A 25,327-nucleotide genomic window follows, 5' to 3' on the forward strand; every position below is an offset into this window, starting at 1 on the left:
ATCGATTATGTTTGGGTCCATATCTTTGAAAGCAGCAGGTAATCGGTTATTTGTTGATGTTGATGGCATTAGAGAAATCGATCCACCAGGAAGACAGTTGAAAGTTCCTGGGAAAGATGCAGCTGTTGGTGACAACGATGTTGATGGTACATTTGATGATGCAGTTGGCGGTAGAGTTGACGATGCAATTGACGGTACAGGTGGCGGAAAAGTTGACGAAGCAATTGACGATAAAGGTGGCGGTAGAGTTGACATGCAGTTGGCGGTACAGGTAGCGGTAGAGTTGACGATGCCATTGACGGTACAGGTGGCAGTAGAGTTGACGATGCAGTTGGCGGTACAGTTGACAAAGGCTTAAAAGTAGATGGCATAAAACGTTTTAAATTTATGGCCAGTGGGTTGAATGGGTATATGCCACATGACCGAAATGATGAAAGGATGCGAGCGTAGCTAAAGGTTTCCTCGTACGCCAGCTTAAAAACAGCAGAAAATTCAGTTTTGGAAATCGTAACATTTCTCCTGATGCCCAACCTTGCAATCTGAATCTTGTCAGTAATTCTGCTGAAGTATGTCTTGAGTGGACTATACAATCCAACATCCAATGGCTGAAGCACATGAGTTGTGTGAGGGGGGAGGCAATACAAGATAACTTGGTTCTCCCTAGCAGCATCTATCAAATTGAGGTTGATGTGGGATCCGTGGCCATCAATTATCAAGATTCTTTTCCCCACGTGTTTAGTTTTTGGAACAAATAAACGAGTAAACCACTTGAAGAACGGGTCTTCGTCCATATATCCATTGTTGGATTTGCCATATAGAGCATCAGTGGGGCCATTGGCAGAGTAGTTTCCGCTTGGAAAAGACTTCTCATAAATAATGAAAGGTGGAACCATCAGTCTGCCTGGAGAAACACAGCAATTAACAGTGACGTGTTCCCGCGACCCTTCACCTTGCGAATACGCATGCTTCTGGCTTCGATCAATGACAACCTTTCCCTTCCTCAACTCTAAATTCATCCCCGATTCATCTACATTAAATATTGTTCCAGGCTTGTCCATTAAATTCTCACTTTTCAAAAGGTTTCCCAAAGTCAAAAAGTGTCTGTTTATAACAACAGGATTTGCCATCCTCGCCCTTCCTCTTTCCTGCAAATCTGGCTTTCTGATTGCTACATCAATTAAATGGCGTTTACGGAACTCGTTCCACCACGTTTTCCCGGGACCATTCTCAACATTAAATCTACTTTCCCTTCCTGACCTCTTTACAATGTTTCATGCGAATGACTTTATCATAGGAATGGTCAGGGGGGAAGCATGATTCGACATGTATTTGATGTACACCACCAAGCTTTTTTCCTCATCTGCCGTTAGCTCAGTTTGCCGTCCTGATTTTAAAGGATGGTTGTTATGGACTTTGTCCGATAACGTTTTTCGTGGGATATCAAAAACTCTTGACGCCTTAGAGATTGACATGCCGTCATCTAACACTGCACTCACAGCATTCACCATCTCTTCTTCAGACCATTTCATATACTTTGGAGCCATGTCTAAAAATTGGCAGACAATAATATACAAATACAAATTTTTAAAATAATAATAATAATTTAGTAAAAAAAATTATACCACACGAATATTGTACTTTTTTTTTCTCTTTCGTAGACACGTCCGCATAAGTTTTCTAGAAGAACAAAAAGAAGACAGAAGAACAAATTTGCCGTGAAATAGATTTTCGAATATTCTACTTACCGAAATTGTTTGATTATATATATATAAACCTTCTTATCGGTCAATCTTGCTCGGTCAATTACAATCACGCGTGGTACTTTTAAGTTCGCCACCCACAAAAAATGCTAATAATGATTTAAATACATCATGGAGCTCACGAGAACATGAAATAAGTCTATTATTTATGGAATATGTCGATTTTTAGTCAGAATTTACATAAAAACGATATTGCGAACTTACACGTCATATGGCGAACATATAAGCCAGAGGTAAGCGTTGTACTTTATAAAATGGGCGGAGGACGCTTTAGATGGGGCGTAAAAATAAGACTCAATTGGCGCGCGATGAATTTTGCTTTCGATTCAAACAAGAACCGGAGCCATAATGACGAGGCATGGATTACTATGGTAGGTTTTCTGAACTTCTGGCGAACTTATACGACTTGACGCTAACTGGACTTCTTACGCAAAACGACAGGCAAAATAATATAGGTGGTAAAACCGTGGACCAGTCCATTTCAAACTTTATTTTCAGTTAGAGGCCTCTTTTATTTAGAAAATTAAAATTTATCTTGCTTGTAATTTATATTTAGCTATAGCTGTAGCTAACGTATTTCAGCAAAAAAGATGCTCTAGCTAGCTATTCGGCAATTCGGTTCAGTGTTCTTGTCATAGTGATGATGGACATATTGTTTAATTGACGAATCACATTTGTGCTACATCCGCCATTTTTAAAATTTCGCAGGGTGAAAACAAACCTAGTTCGTAGGGGGAAGAATGAAAAAAAATGGATACTATAGCAACGTCAGTTTGCGCATGACCAAATGACACTCTGAAGAGGTGTATTAGCTATAACGAAAGGTATCCACAATAAAAATCTGTCTGGAAATTGAGGATTACGTAAGGGCGCGTAGCGCCCGCAAGGTAATCCCGATTTCATGTATGAAATCAAAGCACGAGCTAATACTGGATATCCCCCATCTCGCAATAAATCTAGAGGTCATAGCCGAAACACATCCGCTTTAACATGTTCCCGCGAAGGCGTTCCGAATGATTTTAAAATAAAACGTTTCGTAGCATAACCGTGAACATGTTGACAAATCCTGGGGAAAATGCTAACACACGGGACGCCTTGGTAGGGAAAATATAATGACAAAAGACATGTAGAGCCAAAAGTTTTGTTTTAAAAGAAAAAAGAAGCAATACATATTAGTGGCCACGATAGCCGTAATTGCCACGATATCCTCCTCGACTGTATCCTAAACGAAAGAAAAATATGTGAAAATACGGGCAGTATTAGCTCGTGCTTTGATTTCATTCATGAAATCCGGATTACCTTGCGGGCGCTACGCGCCCTTACGTAATCCTCAATTTCATTTCATGAAATCTCCGCCGAGCTAATACTGGATATCCCCCATCTCGCAATAAATCTAGAGGTCATAGCCTTAACCACCTCTCTTCAAAGCCCACCAGAGAGCAGTGCTTTCTGAAACGTAAGACTCGGGTCCTCTACCTGCTTATGATAGAACCTTTGAAATGTGGATTCGCAAGACCAATGTGCCTGCTTGAGAATATCGGATAGAGAGATGCCGATTGCTTTTGCTTTTGAAGTCGCTGCGGATTTTGTGGAATGAGCCTTAAATTTGTCCACATCAATGTTCCCGAGCTGAAGCATTTGTCTTAGCCATCTTGAGACTGTTGAAGTGGAGACCCGTTTATGTGGCTTTATATATAGCTTACAAGAAGTTGAGAATCGGTGACTTTCCACTTTTCTCTTCTACTTAAGTAGTCCTCCAGGGTGACACATACACACAGTTTTTCATCGTTCCTAAACCTGTAGAATTTCAGTGGCGGCCTTTTCTTCCCTGGGCGGCAAACCTTAGTTAGTTGCTTGAATTGGAACATATAAAAGTCTTCATGTTTTATGAGAGTATCAGTGCTCAAAAAAGTTATTTCAGAAACCCTAGCAGCTGTTAAAGACAGTAGCATTGCCACTTTTAAACTTAACTGCTTGTCTGATAAACAGACGTTGTCTGGCATATTCCTTAAATATTCAAGAATCTGTTCAATATCCCAAATGAAAACAGATTTTGGTTGCGGAGGTTTTTTATTAAAGACACCTGCCATGAGAGATGACACTCTAGGGTGTTCGCCGATGGGTTTCCAATCATGTCTACCTGTTCTACTTGAACTTTTTTGAGAACCCTGCCTATCAGAGCAAAAGGGGGGAAAGCGTATGCGTAATGGTGTTTCCACTTGATCTGAAAAGCATCCCTCCCCTTGCTGAATGGGTCTAGTTTCCAGGACATGTAGCTCTGAAGTTGATGCGACACCCTTGAGGCGAATAAATTAATAGTTAATAGGGATCCGGTGTTCCCCATATCTGGCATACCTTTTGGAATACTGTTGGTAGCAGTTTCCATTCGCTGGAGTCTGAGAGATTGTGCCTGGATTCCCGGTCTGCCTCTACATTCATGTAGCCTGGTATGTAAACTGCAGTAATCGTGATCTCTTTCTCCATTATATATTGCCAAATTTCTTTTGCTATTTTTACCAGAGTCTCGTTCTTGGTTCCTCCCATTTTTACTAAATATGATAGGGCTGTCATATTGTCCCTCTCCACATGGACTGCTACCCCTTTCTTTTCCATATATGTAAAGGTTCTTAAAGCAAGGTTGATAGCCTTCAACTCTAGTATGTTGATGTTAAGATCCCTTTCCTTTCGAGTCCATGGGCCACCCGTTTTTTGTCCCTGGCAAAATGCTCCCCACCCCATCTTGGAGGCATCTGAGCTTATTTTCTGAATTACTAGTGGGGTTGGTGTTAATAGGGATTTGCCATTGTACAATTCTAGATTGTTCAGCCACCAATGAAGCTCCCCCTTGGCTAGATCTGACAAAGTTATCTGAGCATCGAAGTTGTGTTTTGTCAACAACCCTTTTATCTGTTGTTGTTGAAGGAACCTGTATTGTAAGGGGGCTGGAAATACTGCTACTGCTGATGAGGAAAGTTTTTCTATGAGTTTGGACAGTTCTCTTATTGTGACCCACTCCTGCTTTAACAATTTCTGGCATTGTACTTTCAATGTTGTAACTTTTGCCATTGGCAGTTTTACTGTCATTGTCAGATAATTTATTGTCACCCCCAAAAAATCGAGGCATTGGGTTGGTTCGAAAACTGACTTGTTGCTGTTGATTAGAAACCCTAAATTCTGAAAGAGAAATATCAGAGTATCCCTGGCCATCAACAACTCTTCCTTTTCACTGGCCATAATAATCATATCGTCCAAATAAACTATTATTTTTACTCTCAGTTTTCTTAGGAGGGAGATTGGGATCTTTAGGAGTTTTGTAAAAATCCACGGGGCTTTTGAGAGCCCGAAACATAGGCACAGAAACTCGTAGAGCTGTCCTTCCCAAAGAAACCGAACAAACTTCCTCGAATTTTTTGACAATGGGACTGCAAAATAAGCGTCTTTTAAGTCCAGTTTGCACATAAAATCCCCTGGACATAGCATTTCCTTTAAGAGATGTAATCCCTCCATTTTGAAATGAACATAAGGAATGTTTTGGTTCAGTTTCTTTAAGTTTATTACTGGCCGATGACCACCGTCTTTTTTGTCCACAAGAAAAATTGTACTGATAAATTCCCCCGGTACATGAGTTGCCCTTTTGATGGCACCTTTTCTCAGCATACTCTGGACCTCCTTGTCCACAAGGGATTTCTCCTCTTGACTGATATGAATAGGGGGTGGAACAATTCTCTGTTTTGGTGGGGAAAGAAAGGGTATCTCGTATCCCTGTACGATCTTTAACATTGTCTGATCGTTTGTCAGCTTTTTCCAATTCTCCACAAAGTATTGAGTCCTTCCTGCAGGAGGCAGGTGGGGAATAGGTATTGGAAATAACCTTTTTATCAAAGGATGTACATTTGGGAAGTCTCTGATAAGCTGAGAAAAGGCACCTCTAATATTGAATTGAAACATACCTCTGCTTCCTCTGTTGCTTTCCCGGTTAGATCCACGGTTGTTGTAGTTTTTACCAGCTGCGGTGAAGAAACCTCGCCCCCTACCTCTGGTCTGAAATAGAGGGCCTCTTGAAAAGGGTCGGCTGGCAGAATGTGATCCTCTGCTACTATTCTTTTTGAATGAAGTAAATAGTTCTTTCGATTTGTTCTTTGACGAAAGAAATTTTGACACCATGTCTTCATATTTAGGACCAAACAAAGCTGGTTCAGTTTTCTCAGAGGGCACAAAACTTGATGACATTTCCTTTAACATACTCTCTACTTTCTTTTTATCTGGTATGAAAGACATCAGCACATTGAATCTTCTCAAATAGGAGCAAGAATTGTATGCCTGTCCTAGAAGTAGGATAGTTTGATCAAATAATTGAGACATCATGTTAATACTTTCAAGTTGATTTTGGTCGACGTCTGGCGAGCTTGATAAGGAAGTCTTCTCTCCCTCCATAAGTGACCAAAGGCGACACAGTGGCCCCATAGTAAAGCTTATTCACTGTTGAATGTTTGTAACCATGCGGTCTTGATTAAGCGTTATCTTCTTATCTTGCTCGAGAAGAAGTTCTTTTAAGTGCACATCAAGCAACTTTTCGTTCTGAACATTTCCCGGTACTGGGTTGTCAAATAAAATCCCTTCCTCGAGGGCTACATTTGGTTGAAAAATATCCATGTATTTATTTGCATAGTCAGCTAAGTCTTGCTGAATTTGCCAACTATTTTGTGGCACAACATCTAACTCAAATCTTGTCTTTTTGGAGGGTGGCTCACAGTTCTCCTCTGTGTCTGTTGACAGTTCGTTTACTGTCTCCTCTTGTGGGAGCTCGTTTGTAGGCACACTCTGTTGGGTGGCTTGTGTATTGACCGTATCGACTTGTGCATGCGATTCGGTCTCCGCCATTCTACGAGAAAGACGAGAAAACATGGCTTATTTAGTGTCTCCTCTTGTGGGAGCTCGTTCGATACACACTGTTTAGTGGTTTGTTTGTCTTGGTAGTATCACCAACTTTAGAAAGAAATTCATAAACACGAAAATAAACTCTTATTAAAACACTATCACACTGAAGGAGAAACACTTATTAACATTGTTTGTACTATTGTTTTAATAAATCGTTGGGTGATAAACCCAGATTCTTATTTTTAAAATACTCGCTATGACCTCTAGATTTATTGCGAGATGGGGGATATCAAGTATTAGCTCGGCGGAGATTTCATGAAATGAAATGATGCTTAGCTATCTAGATTTTGCTTATCTTTGCTCAAACTTCCTAACATTGTTCTTAAAACTCCAAAATGTGTCTAGCTCTGCACTGTCTTCACCTAAAATACGGAAACTTTTCACCTCCAAAAAATTGTTATGACGTCAAACCAAATTGCCGAATAGCTCTAGCCACAGTACAAAATTTTTTAACCATCACAACCATAAGCATAACTATATTTTTGATGTTGACTAAATTAAATCAATCAAATCTTAATTGGGGAAATACTTCATATCTTTAATTTTTTGGCAGCGCAACACATGCATGAGCATGGTGGATAAATAAAATCTTTATTTGTTTTTTAGATATAGATAGATGTCCATATTTCACATGGCTAGCCTCAAAAAAATATTGAGGGATATGCCCTGTCTATTATTTCCAGGAGGGGCCATGGCTTAGATCGGGAGTACTAGAGTATTTAATGCTTATTTTGAGCTACGCAGACCCATTTAGGTCCAAGCTTTACCAGACAACTCCCTGCCACACTTACGCAGTGTGCCATCTCCCCAATTTCCCTCACATAGTTTGGGTTAACCCAGGGCTATGGTATCATCCACTAGCCCATATTAAATCGCCACCAAGGGGAACCAAACCCAAGTCTTCCGCACAAAGTGCAAGAGTGGCGCCACAACTTCCCGATGTTACTTTTTCCTCTCATATATTTTACAATTCTTCTCAAAAAGAAAGTTTAAGCAACGAGTACAAGAACATATGCGCGCAGTGAGAAACGGAGATGTGAAGAAAAATGAAATTGCGGACCACAGCTGGAGCAGAAATCATCAGTTTAATTGGGACGAGAAGAAAATCATTGACAGAGAATCCAGAACAACGGCCAGGAAGATTGAAGAAACCATCAACAGTGTAGAACGTAACAAATACATAAACAGCATCTCATATCAACTTCCTGAGATTTGGTTACCAGCCCTACAGAAGAAGTAGTTATCTACATCTAGGTCCAAAAATGTTAATTACTGTAATTAACTGTAATTATCAGCTCGTTTCTGATTGGTTAATTTTTTTATGAATTTCGATCCTCTGCAATTATATAAATGCATGCTCAACATCATTTTACTTTGCCCGATAATGGGAGAAGGATCTCCCGAAACGTCGCCTACTAAACTATCATGTTCAAGAAATGATAAACTTTCCACAGTAATAGGATCCTAAGTGATTAAGATTTGTATCCATGGTGATGAAATAAGATTGTTGCTGTTCCAGCAAGCCAGCAGTGATGAGTGTATAACATAAAAGAAAAATGTTGAAATATTAAGATGCAGTAATATAAATGCCTGGATAGGCATTTATATTAATGCAGTAATGTCCTGATGGGGTACTGTCAAGATACAGTTTTACCCAAAATCTAAGCTTGGTTGATTTCAATAACAATCAGATGTCATTGTCAATCACATATGTTTTGATAAAAATGCCTTTTCCAGCAATTTCACATGGAAATGTACACTTCCTCTGGATTTCTTTGCTTCTTTTCCATCAAGTTTAAAAACTACTAAACTATCACATTGTTCAACCAGATTAGATTCTCAAGCATCTAATGTTTCCCGGTAACAGTCCATCCTATGTCTGCCTAGAATCAAGAACTGCAGAATTTCTTGCTTCACAAGTGAGTAAACACATTTCTGTTTTATTTGAACCAGTAAATAATGTACTATGCTCCCCAGGGTTCATGGACCATCTCTAAGGACAATCTCTCATAAAATGTAAATAGACCTGCAAATTTTGCATTTCATTGGTGTACCAATAAAACCTAATGGATTTGTTTTAATGTCATCCTGGATCATAAATCTTCATTTTCACCATGTTTTAAAAATCTCTGTGGCCTGCTAAAACGGTATGTTGCCATTTATTTTGACGACTGTAAAGTATCTTTTCTGAGACGGTAGCTTCTGTGGTTTCCAGTGTGATACCAGAATTATCACTCAGACCTTGTTCTCCATGGAACTTTCTGAGAGCGATTTTCATTTGATTAAATAATTGTTCTTTTTTGTATAATCAACTCTGGTTGTGAGGAAGTCTTAAAGAAAGAGTTTAAATGCAAGACTCATCATTCATCATCATTCATCATCATTCATCATCATTCTCGACTTAATATCCATTTTCCATGCTAGCATGGGTTGGACGGAGTATATTAATGACCCTCTTTCAATCTGATCTAGACTGTGTTAGATCTAAACTCAACTTCCTCTGTATCAAGTCTGTCTCTTATAGCCTCCTACCAAGTCTTTCTCGGTCTGCCTCGGGCTTTGCCCCAGGAACTATCAAGTCTCTACACTTTCTTACCCAATTATCCTCCTCCATTCTGAAGATGATAATTTCATATCTTTTTGCATTATAGGATTTTACCTTTTCTCAAATTCTAAAACAAAGGTCTAAACTTTCTGGTTACATTCACATATGTATCTATCAAATATTGCACAACATTTATAAATTCACTTAACTTGTCTTATGTAAAAAGTTTGTCAAAAGAATCAAAAGTTTTTTCACACCATCACACCGGTTTCAATTCATTAAAAACTTTGTCTCTAATTTCACATGGAGCATCTTCAGGAAATGATAAAGTCACTTATTTCCTAAATCTGTAGCATCGAAGCACGTAGTTCTTCACAATATCTCGGCTTGGCTTGTCTTTGCTATTGAACACCTGTAAGTTTTTGACTCATATCGTATAATTTTCTAACTGCCCTTTGCTACCATGAAAATCAATAACAACCAGAGATAGTCAAACAACATACACATATATTTTACGTACCAGTTATATAATATACACTATAAGAAAACAAACAACATAATGATTAACAGTACCAACCCCTGTCCAGGCTTCTTTCTAGTGATCTAGCTTCTTTCTAGTGATCTAGGTTCTAGACTAAAGGGAAACCTAGGTTTTAAATCAAGAAGGTCAAAGTAGCCATTACTTTTTATTCGATGCATAGCCCTGTCTATTTCTATTTCTATTTTTATTTTTTTTCTCTATTTTAAACTTTACTTTAAAAAAAGTTGTAACAAAAACAACGCTTAATAACAGCACATGCAAAAAAATTACACATGCAATAAAACACTGACATATTCTTACCATACACTAAAACTGTCCAGGAAAACAACAAAAACTGCCTTTTTGGAATTAGTGCAACCATATTTAAATTTCTCGCAAGTGGTGGAAGTTGGACTTTCAACCCTCCATATATTGCTTTTACCCAAGAATAGTGTTTGTCATTTAGAGAAGTTTATTGAATTCTTTGTATCGTGCTTTTAGGTTAGAGAAATGAGTTTCCGAAAACGGAGCATCCGGCCGAACCTTAGTCTGTCTAAAAGGGTTACATTGCAGCCAGATAAAACTGTAGATTCCAAGGAGAAGATTCAAGGTAACTACTTTTGGTATATATCTTTTGTCTTATTATTACTTTCATAAAAATAAATTTTGTAAACTTTGACTGACCATAAAAACGGCAAAATAAATAGGAAAAGCCTGTTATACTTGAGAAAAGCACACTTGCAAATAAAGCAAGTATCACATTTTTGTGACTTATCAAAATAAGACTGATCATAAATAATTAATACAATATATTTTCTATAAAAGCAATAATTTTATTACTATCCGTAAATGTCTGCAAATATCTGCAAGTTATAAATCTGTTTCCATAGAGCGTTGTTTTGTTAAAAAGAAGAGTTGCAGCTTTTTGGTATAACATCTTTTTTTGCATTTACACTTTAGGCAAAAATTAAGTTTTTTTACTACTTACTTAGTTACGACATGCTGACATGCATGACCAAATTCAGCCTCTACACCACATTTTTAATGACAGAGGAAATTGCAGCAGTATCACCACTGGTGAAATCCTTAATTTAGCTTGATGGTGAACAAAAGTAAAGCATCTTGTAGAGAAACCCCTTTTATAGCTTATAAACTCAGTTTAATCTTACTTAGGCATGTTAATGTGCTATTTGTTTTTTTGCATTAGTTAAAGAGGAAGAAATCAATTGTGTGGTAAAAACAGAAAATGAAGATATGTCAGATAAGGACAAAATGGAGAAAACATCTGTACCTAAAAAACTATCTAAACGTGTGAAAGTTATGCCTAAATTAAGAGAACGAAGCAATGTAAAAAACACACCAGCAATAATAATTCCAGTAGATGATACATCGCTAGTACACAAACAGGAACATGTTGACAAGAGTTGTAATGCAGATACAACATTAGTTGTTGACAAATGTGAGCTAGGTAAATTGGAATCAATCGAGGACATTGAGTTACAATGGAAAAATAATCTGCCTCCAGTGGAAAATTTTGTAGTGTCTAGTGGGGCTAGTACGCATCCCTCAAATGGGGTGCCAGCAGGAAATAAACTCAAGAAACGATGTAAAGTAACACCCACACTTATAAGGAGAAATACCAGAGTTAACAACAGTGATAACTCTGATTCAGAAGTTATTACTGCAAGGACTAATTTAATAACATCTGAAGAGAATATTGTAATTTGTGACAACAATGAGTCAAAGGCTAGTCCAGTATATGCTGAAAATGATACCAAGATTAGTTTACACCAGTTTACTGTAAAGAAATTAGATGATGTTTCCACTGATAGTAGATTATCTGAACATGCCAAAAATTTACCCAAAATAAATATTTACAAAGATTCAACTTTAAACAAACAGCCTCTAGAATCAGAGCAGAAAATTGAAAGGAGCATCATAGCAGCATCTCCGAAGGATAAAACAATGATAAACAGTGCACCAGCAAGTTATATGAAACCCTCACAAGAGAATGATGATGAACCCATGCTGAAAAAAGTACGCTTCACAGAAGAAGATGAAAAGGAAATAGATTATAAGAAGTCACAAAATAATTTGCAACTTTTCAGCGAAATATGTCTAGCTGAATCCGGAAGTGATAACAGACAAGAAAAATGTGATGTGACTTGTAAAGATTCTAAAGACATTCCACATGATAATTCACAATCTGATAGTGAGATGTCAACGAAATTAAACTTTGCTAAGAAAAAATCATTTCAACCTAACTTGGGTGCAAAAAGAAGAAATCGTTTATCCTCGTTTTCAGCTTATTCCTCTTGTGATGAAGATAGTGAGAATATTTCCACAAAAAGAAAGAAAAAGAAAAGTGCTACAGTATATTCCTTATAAAATTTTTTCTACTTTTATGAAGGAAAATCGTTTTTTCGCTGTAACTATAGGGGTGCTTAAAAATTGCTATATTACAAGTCAGACCAATTGTGGGAATGGTTAAAAAGCTAGTTCTTCTTACAACTTAAGAAATTAAAATGCCTGTGTATACCTTTTTGAAAGGGTCAAATTAATTTTTACACTAATAGTTTTTTTTAGTACTGTTGTGTTTTAGAAACCATCAAGCAATACAAACATAAATAAAGAGAAGAAGACACAAAAGAAAAAGGTTTGTGTTTTTAGTAGTATTATGAAAATTTGACAACAGACCCAAACATGCTTAAAAATCAAGTTTATTTTTATCTTCACAATTCCGTATTATAAATGTATAATATCCAAAATAATACCAAAAATATTTTGTTGTATGTATATATGTGATTATACAAATAAATGTTACTCTGAAGTTGTAGCTAAGTTAGTTTGCTTTTTTATGTACCCATAGCATGACTATAAAATTGTTCAGAGACAAAATATAGGTATTAATTTGAAGCAAGGGAATTAATGTAAAAACCATTGGTTGTAACGGTTGTTTTTGAAGGGTATTTGATATGTCTTCTTGTTTTTAGAATAAAGATAAAGAAAAAAAAAAGAAAAAGGTTTGTAATATTTTTTGATTCAATTAATAGGGTGGCCTGGAAGACCTGGAAGAACAACCATTTTAGAAAATTTTTTGGAGAAACTGACATTTTTGAAAACAATCCTAGAATAAAGGCCTTTAAAAAGTGGCAGTAACCCTTTTTTAGCTGTCCAAACAGCAGCATTATTTACTCAGTGTTTATGTATAAAAGTTTTTCTTTACTATATCTGCAAAATATGAACTTATTATCTAAATTGCTGAGTCGGCAGAAATTTCCAATTAAAAATGTATTATTAACAAGAAAAACGTTGTCCTTATCCTGTTCCATTTTTTTACAACCTTGTGATTTTTTTCTGTTTCTGTTTTTAAATGAACTTTGGGTTAGCCAAGCTGAAAGGGTGAGCCGATTATTTTGTTTAATTGTATTTTTCAAACAACAGACTTTTGTAGATATTTCCAGGGGACTGATCCACTTATCGACTAGTTTTTTTTTTATCGAGGTTTATTCTTGCTAAAAAAATGAATTTTATTAAAAACAAAAAAATCAAAATCAAACAAAATCAAACAAAATCAAATTTCCAACTTTAAAGGGTAACTTCATGCAAAAGTTTTTTTGATATACATGTTACTACTACCATAAGAAAACGAATTCAACTAGTTTTACTGTTTCATATGACTTCTAAGTGCCAAGAATACAAACCTTACCATCCTAAAATATGGCTAGAAATTCCGACCCCCAATTCCGCAAAAAAGACTAGGGCGAAGGTGATGTGTGACGTTGCAAAGTGCGGAAAGCGCAATTCTATGCAGTGGCTGGTTTATTAAAGCAACAAATTTTTAAATCCTTTTTAGTTTTGATAAATATAGCTACTAGTAATTCATTCTTATTTGATGCTAAGTATGCCAATTTGCTCAGCTTTCTGTTGTACAAGTCGCTCCACGTTTAACAAAGAGCTTAGTTTTCAAATGATACCTTCAGATACCAATAATACCATTGCAAGCGATTAAAAGAGAAAGGTCTTTACCAAAACATTCTGCTTTTTACATCTGCTTAAATTATACTTCACTGACGTCTCCAGAGGGATATGATAGTAAGACAAAGTTCATCTAGATTTCTTAAATGCAAAAAATAACATTTTCTTTGTATTTGCATATATTCACTGGTCATCAAATCCACGCCATTGTATAATTACGTTCACTTTTATTTTGCTAATATTATTTCACTCGTTTGTTACCTTCTTCCATTTTTGAATTGAAATTAAATTTAATATATTAAAGTTAAATTTTCGTCCTGCTTGCCACCTATGATTATATTCTCTTGCAACTCAAAAGCAAATTTTTGTTGTTTTTGTTTTGCCGGAATAAAAATCTAATTTCTGACAGGGGGTGAACATATTACTTTGCTAGAGTAACCTTTTTCAAAATTATAACGGTTTATCAATGGGAGAGGGACAATGCGTCAAAAGTGTTTAAAAACATCAAAGTTTTGTTATGAACACTGTTTGTTTATTTGAGAAAAAATTGTTGGTTATCGTTATTTTTTGACAAATAAGGAAGGTTTATTTTTTGGTAAATACTTAGTTATTTTGGTTCTTGTTTATTAAAAAATAAGTTACAACAAATCATAATGTCTCCTCTTCTTTTCAATGTGTTTTCTTGGAGGCCTCTCTCTGCGGTTTGCTACATTTTGCACTTTGCAACGTCATTTTTGTTACTATTTTCAGTCTTCTTGTTTTTATGCGATCCGTTGAAAAAAAGCATGTTTCTGGCAAAGAAATTGCTCTTATTGAGGTAAAAACAGATATAGTTAAGTTGCACTTTTTTGTTTTTTTGAAATATATTACTCATGTTTGACAATAATGAAAACATTGTTTTTGTGCCCAATTATGTTATTGATATTAATAACATGCTTTAGTATTCAAGTAATCTGACTGAGAAAGTGCAAATAAGAAGTATTATTTTTTTCTTCTTTGTTTGTTCTAGGAAGAAATCCAAACTGGTGAAGAATCTGCCACTAAAAAACCAAAGGAGACAAAAAACATGAACTGCTCTGCTGAAAGAGATCTTTCTACACTGACCATGCAAGAATTAATTTATTACAGACCTAGAAGGTATATTTTGCATACACTATTTCCCATAATATATTTTTTCATAAAATTATAACCTGTTTCTCATTTGGAGTATTTGAGAAGACCTTTTTAACAAACAGTAACATGGAGATTTTGTAACAGCTAGTGAGACTAAAAGTTTAAAAAAATTGCCACTTCTTTTTGAAACGAATTTCAATTCTGCACCATTTGTCTTTCTCTATTAACACTGAGCTTTGTCTTTATCAATTAAAAATTTTTGTTTCTGCACTGTTTGTCTTTCTTATTAGCTTTAAATTGTGCACACTTTTAAACTTGACATATATAAATAACAATTTGATGATTTTTATATATTGTCTGGCATATAAATGTTAATTTTCTTTTTTTTCAGTTTTAAAACAGCAGAACTTCGTTTAAAAAAGTAAGTTATCATTAAATCTCAAATGAAATTAAATTGAATTTTTGTAATTCGTTTTTTTGTTTGTTTGAACAATTAGCAGGTTAGGGCATTCAAACAGTATATTCGCTTAAATATTCGCTACTTTTAATTCCTTCTTTCCCTTGTTTTCTGAAGTTTAGTTTTTTCCCCCAACATATTTGAGACCACCTTCTCCACAAAAATAAAACACAAAATGCTACTATAAAAAAACTTTCATTTCTAGTATTTTAAAAAATGGAAAAGAGGTCAGTCCTTGAACACTAATAACGCAAAGCAGGGATCACGCGGTATTTCTACACATGTAGCCATCAATATAACCATTTATACTTATGCCGGAATTAACCAATACAGTATAACATTACCATAAACAATAAAAAAAATATATACATATTTTTCAGAAATTGAACATACACAAAACAAAATACCTTCCTCTCCCTGTTGTTTTTTTGTTGTTGTTATATGACCCCTCTTTCTCCCCTTCTCAACAATTTAATACCACTGGTAGACTTGTGCCTAGAATTATATAACAACTTTTTTCCAGAGATCCCGTTGAAGAAGGTTCTGTTGTTGAGATAGGCAGTTTACTACAGCCTGTTAATGATGGTGCAAACCCAGATTCGAAAGTGAAGAAGAATGATGACGAAGACAATGAGGAAGAGGATGTAATGGCACCTCAAGTTATGATAGATGAGAATGGGGAAATTATTATCAATGAAGAGAGGTGCTTAGTTAAATTTTTGTTGTTATCAAGTTGATTTGGAAATGGAAAATTTTTTAACCTGTTATTTTGTTGTGTGTTCCCTGGAATGTTTTAAAAACTGTTATTACACATTGGATAACCTTAATTTTACAGTTTAAAAATCTGTCATAATTGAACGCAATGAAAAATCAATTACCGACTATTGAATTTGGGTTTTGATAAGGTCTGTTTAGTCAACTTTCTATATGCTATATAAATATAGTTTGTTTTTGTTTTTATCATGCATAAATTGAAACACTTATGGGAAACAACTTTTTGTTTGGTGGTAGTATTTTTTATGAAAATGTTAAATTTTAGTTTATGTTGAACTAAATTGTACAGAATTTAATTTGGTATAAATTAAAAATTTGATGTTTTCTTTCCACAAACTTCCTGCAATATAAAATATCAGAATTTTAGAAGCTGGTTGGTTTGGTAAAATTATCCCAACCCCATCCTCTTCCAGCCACTACAGTTGACTAGGCAAGAAGAAGCTTTATACCAAGCCTTAATATTTTCTTTTTTTTAGTTTGACTATCAAGAAGAAGGTGGATGACAGTGTCCTCAGAAATAGGTAATCTGAGTTTTATGGGTAACTTGGGAGCACTCTTAGAATGATACCAATTTTCCACTTTCAAAATTTCGAACTAAATGAGTAGCTGGAAAAAAATGTTTAGGAAAAAGAAGAAAATTGCCTGTATATTTTTATTTGGTTTTCAAAAGCGCACAAACCCTTTTACATATCGAAATAAGAAATCAAAGAAGGAATGGTGTTCAAAGAATTTTGTTCGAAGAATTTTGTTAAGTAGTGATTTGATTGGTTAATATGTTCGCACGAACTGTAATAACAGCTTATGACTTATTCCGCCCTAAGTGAGAATCAACCTTTAAATTGTTCTAACAAAAAAATTGTCTAATTTTGTAGTGACCTAAATGATTTAAACGAGTTAAGTGATACAGGTTAGCCTCTCTACTTTTAAGGGGTATAAACTCTCATTCTAGGAAGGACCACAAAGGCGCTTCTAGAGTGTTTAAAGCTCCCATTGGAGCTACAGAAATCTCTGAAGTTTAGGCTAACTAGACGATGACCTTATGTGGGGATGAAACATAAGAGCTCATGGACATAAGTCAGGTATTCTACAAACTAAGTCGTACAGTTGCTGAAACTATTTTTGAATTAAGATATTATTTATTCCCTCAAGTAGTCTGAAATTGCACTTGGTAATAATATTGGATTTTTTCTTCGGTTTTGGTTATGTGCTGTAAATGACGTCTTTTTCACATTTTAGATTTTTTACATAGGTGCTTGGAAAGGATCGCTTAAAATGGCCTCTTAAGTTAAACAAATGTTTCTTTTTAATTTTCCTCCTATATAACAAAATTGCAATATGCAAAATACTCTCAAAAATGAAACAAAGTATGAGAAAGGTATTTTTCCGCTATTAAAAAGGTTTGATGATATATTAAAATCCATTTTATATTAAAATCCATTTGTAAAGAATTTTTTGTGTTCTTGTTATTCTGTTTGTTGTCAGGTGTTGTTTATATTTTCTATTTTTATTTGTTTACCTGTAATTTGTTTTAAAAATAGCAAGATTGTGTACGAAGATGCGCTCTCGTTTGGAACGAATCGTCGAAAAACATCACGTGGAAAGAGATGGAAGCTTCATGGTATGTTTCTTAATCTACAGGCGTTCCACAAGTCCTGAATTACCTATAAAGTCTGGGTAGTTCTAAAATTAATTTCCATTTTGGAAACTGATTTCAGGACTACTAATTTTGTCATTTTGATATTACATTAATCTTTTCGTATGTTCATTAGCTAAGTGATCGAAAACTTTCTTAGTTTAAGAACATGACTCCAAACTTAATCTGCCAAATCATTTATTACAGTCATGATGTTCGAGCTGAACTCTTTTTGAAACGGACTTCAAAGCCTTGATACAAATAACAAAATTTTTCCATAAAATCATAAATTTGAGTTTGTTAGCAAAACTAGAAGGACTTGCCCTGTTCCATATTGTTGATGAACTTGTGACCTATTTGTAAACTGAGTTGCAAGACCCATTACAACATTAACTTTCAATCAGTTTTCACATTGCTCTAGGTTATCAGCTTTTAACCAAACCTTTTTTAGTACGAATTTACTGCTTCTAAGGTTTTCCATTTGTTTAGTCTTAGCAGCATTATTGTAAGATTATTAAACTACGTGAAAAAACTTCGCACACCGTCAAATAGATACATCGTTTACCTTAACTCTCCGTTTTTTACTTTTACTATAAGAATTTGAGTGGTATGAGGGTACTCTTGTTTCCTAAAAACTGTAATAGTATTACTTTCAGAAAAAAAACTTTTGAGGTATTAAAATCACTGCAAAGTTTTGGAGCTGAGTCTTTTACGAAATTTTTGCGGGAATAAACTTCTCATGGACCTCGTGTCAATTTTTGCGGTTTGCAATTTTAACAATAAAAATTGAAATTTGATATTAAATTTTTAGAATATATTTTTGACTTCGCGAGAGTAAATTTTTCCTTTTTTTCCTAAAGTTTTTTTTTGAGTTTTCGCGGGAATAAACTTTCGCGAATGGGCAACTTAGGCGTGGTTTGTAAAAAAAACGTTTACAGAAAATAAAGTTAAGTTACCGCGAAAGTTTCTTCCAGCAAACATTTCTTCTCTTAAAGTAGATTACTTAGTGTGTTACTGATTCAGTTTGGATGTGGATGTCAAAAAAGTATTCAGCGAATTGTGTTTATGTGTTTTTAGAAACATTACGCTTCTACAAAGCGTTGAGTCAGATTGGTACTGATTTCACGTTAATGAGTCAAGCCTTCGGAAAGTTCACGCGCAATGAACTCAAGGTTCGTACTATAGTTTTTTTTTTTGAAATTCTACCCTTCTTCCGTTGCAAGTGTTTTTTATATACATCGTACAAGAAAAGGAATCTGGACCTGATTATTAAAGTATTTTGCGGCTGAAATAATTAAAATTTTTACGAAATCTAAGGCTGGGAAAGAAACTTTAACTTACCCAGGGTTGGGAAATGTTTAATAAAATATTTAGCTAAAATGGATATTTTTTGAGAAGTTACAGACTACGAAGTTGCAGACTACTTGAGAAATTGTGGTGCGTTATTAAAAAGAACAAGTTAGTTCGGTGTTCCTATGTCCTCTTTGTTTTTTGCTAACGTCAAGTTTCATGCGTGTGTGCAAAAATGTTTGTTCCTTTTACTCATTGTAAGTTATGGTTTTCTCATCCAAAAAAAGGTTAAAAAACGCTCGTTTAATTAGAATATTTATACATATAGAAAAAATTTAAACAAGAAGAGAGAGTCAATTGTGATCTGGTTGACAGAGCCCTCGGTAAGTTTTTAGTTTTGTTTCGATTTTTATGTGGGGCAAATTTTATAAATCGTAATTTATTAATAATAAAGTACGGTCAATTTAGTCATTTTCACAGGCTACCATTGAGTTTTAGAACCAGTACTCGCTGTGCCCGATTGAAAATGTTATCATGTATTAATCTTCTGTGCTTCAGCAAATCGTTTACCTCTCAACATGGAAATGTTCCTGCGTGGTAAAGAAGAACTGAGAGATTTGTTGAATGACGATGCAAGTGAGACGACTGAGCCCACTGATGAAAACGAGGTCATAGATAACACCACAAACGAAGTTTCGATTGAAAACGAGGCTGTTGCGACATCAAGCATGTAGGCGATATTTTTTGCTTAAGTGCGTGAGCAAGCTGGTGTTCTTGGCACAGTTTCGTGTTTCCCACGGAGGTTTTGCTTGGGAAATTTCTCTGCTTAATCAAGTCTTGGTTTCTTGGTAAATCATGAGAAATGTTTAAGATGTTTTACCTAAACCGTGATCTAAGGATCTTCCAAGAAACTTAGTAAGGAAAAGACGTTCTACCAACCTACCTTGATACAATCTCTTCCGTCACAAGACCTGAGTGGGAGCTTTGGCATAGGTAACGTGCCGACTGATTTATCAGATGGACGGCAACATCACCGCTATTGAAGAAATGGGTATTTTTATGGATGTTTTGTTTGTGTCGTGTTCATAAAATATTATGGAGTATATATTATTTATTATGAAGAAAAAATTCACCGTTTTTTTTTTTTTTTTTACTTTTTTTTTGAAAAGGCACTGTTGTACCTTGCTTGCAGAAATGCTTGCTTGATATACAAAAGTTTAAAATGGTATCAGTTCCAACACGTCTTGCTTGTTCAACGCCTAAACCCAAAGCATCCTTTATTAATAACCAAAATTATATTTTCGTTTTTAAATGCACTCATTAATAAGCATATCTGGGAGAGGGGGATCTGTCAAACACCCATTAGGTCTCTGCACTTGGCTGTTTTATAAGTTAAAGAAAATTTTTGTGATATTCAGAGCTGTAGCAGCCTGGCGTAAGACAGGAAAGCGGCACGCCATCCTTAAACGCGGTAACAACTCAAAGTAAAAGACCCCTAGAAACGAGAATGAAGTTGTGCGCCTGAAAAATCAGATTGGAAATCAACATGTTATAGTGTAATGTTTAATGAAGCAGAACTACTTTGTTTGAAGAAATTTTATCTTCGGATAGAGACCCTGTTAAATCATATTGTTGTCGACTCTCGCACCAATAATGTTTTAATTAGTTGAATTGCCTTTAAGTTTTAATTGTCTTATAGTTGAGTCATCAGTCTTTTGCAACCTCGAGCCTAGGACTGACTTTACATCACATCTCGTATAGAGATTTAAAAAAAATCCTTGAGCAAGTATTAGTTTGCTTACCCTGAAAAGCGCAGTGCCGTTTAAGAAGCAAAAGAGTTTGGGAACAAGGTTGGCTTGAATGATATTGTAAAAAATGCTATTGCATTTACTGCCTTAAAATTGCTTACAATCCGGGCTTTGCTTTTACTGTGAGGTTTGACTGGTTGAAAGTTACAACAATGTTTTGTGTAGATCTCGAACAAAGCTGTAAATCAACTCGTCGGGCGTCTAAGAAAAAATGTTTTTTTGTCATTCCCTTATTCCTGAAATTTTCACGAGTTTAAATTTCGCGCTTGTTTTTTTTTTTTTTTTTTTTTTTTTTTACATAACGTAGGTTTGTGCACATTTAATTTTCTCGCACGCATTATGGGTATACTAGTCGTTAGCCCGACTAGAGACGGGTTCGCCCGTCGCAGCTAAGCTACCATTTTGCGTGACAGACAGACGGACGGACGGACAGACGTATACGGGCATTGTAATATAGATGAAAGACCAAACCTCGTCATCACATCGTATTTACAATTATTTTTTTTTATTTTTTTTTTTTTAATACTACTGTCTATTTATTCTGAATGTTCGAGTGTTTTGATTGTTTTTGAATTTTAAAATCTCTTCACAGAATAGATTATTGATTAATCGCTGCCTACAATCCTTGAAAGAGAATTGGAGAGTTCAATGTCATTGACTGTTGCAGGTTCCCTACCCCACAATGAGCATGCGCCTCTGATGCATAGTAAAGTTGATCTTAACAAACTGAATGAGATCTTCGACCTTATAAAGTTGGTCGATTGTTGAACTGTGACATCCCGCTTTTCAGCAATCATTTCTGATAGTCGTTTGTAAAACGCTCCACCCTCGCGACCCATTCCTCCATTTGTTGAGAAGACAAGGGGACTGAAGGTCCCATATTCCACGGTGTTTACTCGCTCGTTATAATGGGGTTTCCTTTCATCTTCATTCCTTTTGAAGCACTTGCTGAGCTCCAGACCCCTGTATCTTCGAGCACTTAGGTCAAAGACCCTTATATCGAAAAATGCTCTTTGCCCAGGAGTCCAGAACCCAGTAGCACTGATGTCCAAACGTGCTTCTCTGCTGCGATTGGCAGTACGATATTGAAACTGCTCGCCATCTAGAGCCATCAAGCTTGGTTCGCTTCGAACATTGACACATACCTCATCAATTAGCTTTGCTGTTATGTCGCGAATCTCATTGTGTCTTAATGTCACAAACCCTCCTTTCTTACAGGACAGCGCATGTGAAACATCAAAACTGCTTCCACAAATACATTCAGTGGGTAATCGAGGTAGGGTCCAGTTATATCGAATACGCAGTGCATCCTGGAACTGCTCTTGGTTGAGATCGTACGCAAGCTCTTTGATGGGAAGATTTGATAACCAGATTGAAGAACCGACTAGGCAATTGGAGTCGTTTTTTTTCTTTTGATCTTCATTCAACTCGGCTCTGACTCGCACCAGTTTCTCTTTATTTCGTTGGTTCTTCTCACTTTTAATCATTGCAATTGATTTTATTTCCCCATTTTCAGTGGTGCCAAGCATCTGATTCTGAAGGTAAAATGTAAACTGCTTTGAATTCTCGTGCTCTATCGGTGCAATTTCACAGACATTTTTAAGACCAAGTCCGCCCATCCGAGGCGGGAGGGACGGAAGATCTCCTTCTGTGTCGTTTATGACTTTCCCACCAGTGATGGCTGGTATAAATTGATGTCTCAAAATATCTTCAATTGGTTGGAGGTAATCTTCCATTTGAGGTATCGTTCGAATAAAGTATGAGTAGCGATGCTGAAAGCCACTCACATAACATGCATATGCCGCCTGTGGCTGGGTGACTGCAATCTGTGTCAGCAAGGTCAATTCATCAAACCAGTGTTTGACCCTCTTTTTGCAGTATTGATCTTTGGCTGTTTTACTTCCAATAACGGCGCCAAGATGTCTCTCACCATCTTTGGATATTTGTATATTTGTGCCTTCAAACACTGTTTTGGCAAGATCAAAATGTTCCTCTTTTACAATTAGCCATAATTTCATTGGCTGGGGAAAGTATTCAAAGTGTGGACCGATTGTTGTAATATTGGTCCACCATTGCTTCAATGATTGCAATTTTCCTGTTGATGTAATATCGTCCGCAAATGCTGCCATTTGATCTGGAACATCAGCAATTGTTGACAACATGATGTTAAGGAGTGGTGTAATTCCCATAGCATAAACTGCCATGCCAATTGGGTCTCCTTGATTGGTCCCTTCATTAGAGCGGAGTTCAATTCCACCAATGACAAACAATCTGGCAGGCACACGATAACAATTGACGACATAATTTGAGAACTCTGGACACAATATTTGCACATTGTGAAGAAGAGCTTTCCGATTAATGTTATTCAAAGCATTAGCGGCATCTACTAGTATCACCGCCTCCGCTCCTTCACTTTCAAATGCTTTCCTCATCGAGTGGATTGCAGCCTCACTTCCTTCTTTTTGACCAGAACACATCTGCACCCTGATCCCCGATATGATAACATCTCCTTTAACAATTGACATAACCAACTTTCCACAGATCCTTAGCACTTCCCCGACCCCAATGGGCCGGACTCCTGGTTGCTTGTCAAGTGGTACTAACCTTGCAGCTAGAAAACCCTGCAACGATTGATCATTTATTTGTTGGGTGCAAAGTTTCTTTGTGAAATTTGCAATGGACGATTGTAAATCCTTGCCACACTCTCCATACATTTTCGATGTCAGCGGCCTTCTCCATCCATCAGCATCAAAACCAGAAGGACCCGAACCACCCTGTGTTGCCAATGCACCCTGTGTTGCCAATGCAGATTTTAGTACCACTTGCTCATCAATAGCATCAAATATTATCGGATTGATGTGTTGAACAAGGCCATGCAGTAGATTGTAATCATTAGTATTTTGTCCTTTGAGATGCTTCTCCTTCAGTGTTGCAATTGTCGCATCGTCTAATGGAAGCACTTCTCCACCCATATTGTTTGTAAGCAATTTGATTGCGCCATGCACATCACCTCTTTCCATTTTCTCCTTAAACTGTTTTGAGATTGTTTCAATTGTTTTCTTCTCCATAATTTTTGGCAGTCTTGATTGTAGTGTTTCTGCCTCATTCACCAACGCATTAATTTCCCCTCTATGCCATAAACACAGTCTTCTTTCCAGAGCTTTTACATGGTCTCTGGTTTTGGAGGTTTTGCTTGGTTTTTGGAGTAAAAGGGCTGGCATGATGTGAATCGCCTTCATAGATATCGATCCCAGCGGGCTATCTTCTACCCAAGCATTAAGCAATCTAGTTATTTCCCGGGTGAAGTCTTTGCCAGCGCCTACACTTGGGAGCATGAAAAGATTTTTCCCCCAGAAAACGATTTTTTCATAGCAGGAATCAAACAGTTTTGTAAAATCACTTCCCTTCACTTCACCCCAGTAAAACTGTTCAGGAGTTGTTACTTCCGTTGCATTGTTGTTAGAGTTTTCATGCATAGGAACCTCTTCTCCTGTAGCGCATTGAGACTGGAAGGAATAGTCCAATAGTAACCTGCGCAGGCAGATGGAACCACGTGATCTACGTGTGAGGCCTTTATTAGACTGCAAAAGGCCAAATTACAGCATTTATAGGACTGTGAACGTAGTTAAGAGTGTTCTAAGGCCACAGCGCTAAGGAGAACCACTTGGAACGTTGTAGCGCATTGAGACTGGAAGGAATAGTCCAATGGTAACCTGCGCGGGCAGATGGAACCACGTGATTTACGTGTGAGGCCTTTATTAGACTGCAAAATGCCATATTACAGCCTTTATAGAACTGTGAACGTAGTTAAGAGTGTTCTAAGGCAACGGCGCTAATGAAAACGACTTGGGACGTTGTAGCGCATTGAGACTGGAACGACTAGTCCAATGGTAACCTGCGCAGGCAGCTGAAACCGCGTGATTTACGTCAGCGGTCTTTATTGGACTGCAAAAGGCCATATTACAGCCTGTATAGGACTGTGAACGTAGTTAAGAGTGTTGTCAAGTCACAGCGCTAAGGAAAACCTCTTGGAACGTTGTAGTGCATTGAGACTGAAAGGAATAGTCCAATGGTAACCTGTGCAGGCAGGTGAAACCACGTGATTTAATTGTGAAGCCTTTTATTGACTGCAAAAGGACATATTACAGCCTTTATAGGACTGTGCACGTAGTTAAGAGCGTTCTAAGGCGACGGCGCTAATGAAAACGACTTGGGACGTTGTAGCGCATTGAGACTGGAAGGAATAGTCCAATGGTAACCTGCGCAGGCAGCTGAAACCGCGTGATTTACGTCTGCGGCCTTTATTGGACTGCAAAAGGCCATAATACGGCCTTTATAGGACTGTGCACGTAGTTAAGAGTGTTGTAAGGCCACGGCGCCAAAGAAAACCTCTTGAAACGTTGTAGTGCATTGAGATTTGACGGAATAGTCCAATGGTAACCTTTGCAGGCAGATGGAACCACGTCGTGATTTACGTGTGAGGCCTTTATTAGACTGCAAAAGGCCATATT

At 36.5% G+C, this 25,327-nt stretch overlaps 2 protein-coding genes across 5 annotated transcripts; one reads left to right on the top strand and one right to left on the bottom strand.

Annotated features, from left to right (window-relative positions):
• Positions 1-19: 19 nt before the first annotated feature.
• LOC130628981 (uncharacterized) lies at positions 20-20,145 on the top strand. Of its 4 annotated transcripts, none has more exons than XM_057442056.1 (14): positions 20-38; positions 10,265-10,373; positions 10,971-12,136; positions 12,366-12,419; positions 12,757-12,786; positions 14,526-14,558; positions 14,751-14,878; positions 15,246-15,275; positions 15,835-16,014; positions 16,562-16,606; positions 17,624-17,703; positions 18,796-18,890; positions 19,337-19,391; positions 19,567-20,145. In XM_057442056.1, exons 2-14 carry the CDS (start codon positions 10,274-10,276, stop codon positions 19,740-19,742), a joined length of 2,172 nt encoding a protein of 723 aa, XP_057298039.1. In that variant the 5' UTR covers positions 20-38; positions 10,265-10,273; the 3' UTR covers positions 19,743-20,145. The 4 variants fall into 4 exon arrangements, with proteins under 4 accessions (XP_057298039.1, XP_057298040.1, XP_057298037.1 ...); XM_057442054.1 differs by lacking the exon at positions 20-38 and adding an exon at positions 8,163-8,617; XM_057442057.1 differs by lacking the exons at positions 20-38; positions 19,337-19,391; positions 19,567-20,145 and adding exons at positions 8,157-8,617; positions 19,093-19,155.
• Positions 386-1,127, bottom strand: LOC130628646 (uncharacterized). Its single transcript, XM_057441627.1, has 2 exons — positions 532-1,127; positions 386-473 (listed from the first exon to the last, which is right to left on the bottom strand). Exons 1-2 carry the CDS (start codon positions 1,125-1,127, stop codon positions 386-388), a joined length of 684 nt encoding a protein of 227 aa, XP_057297610.1.
• Positions 20,146-25,327: the final 5,182 nt, after the last annotated feature.

The sequence above is a fragment of the Hydractinia symbiolongicarpus genome, chromosome 15 (assembly GCF_029227915.1).
Source record: "Hydractinia symbiolongicarpus strain clone_291-10 chromosome 15, HSymV2.1, whole genome shotgun sequence".
In the NCBI taxonomy this organism is placed as follows: domain Eukaryota; kingdom Metazoa; phylum Cnidaria; class Hydrozoa; order Anthoathecata; family Hydractiniidae; genus Hydractinia; species Hydractinia symbiolongicarpus.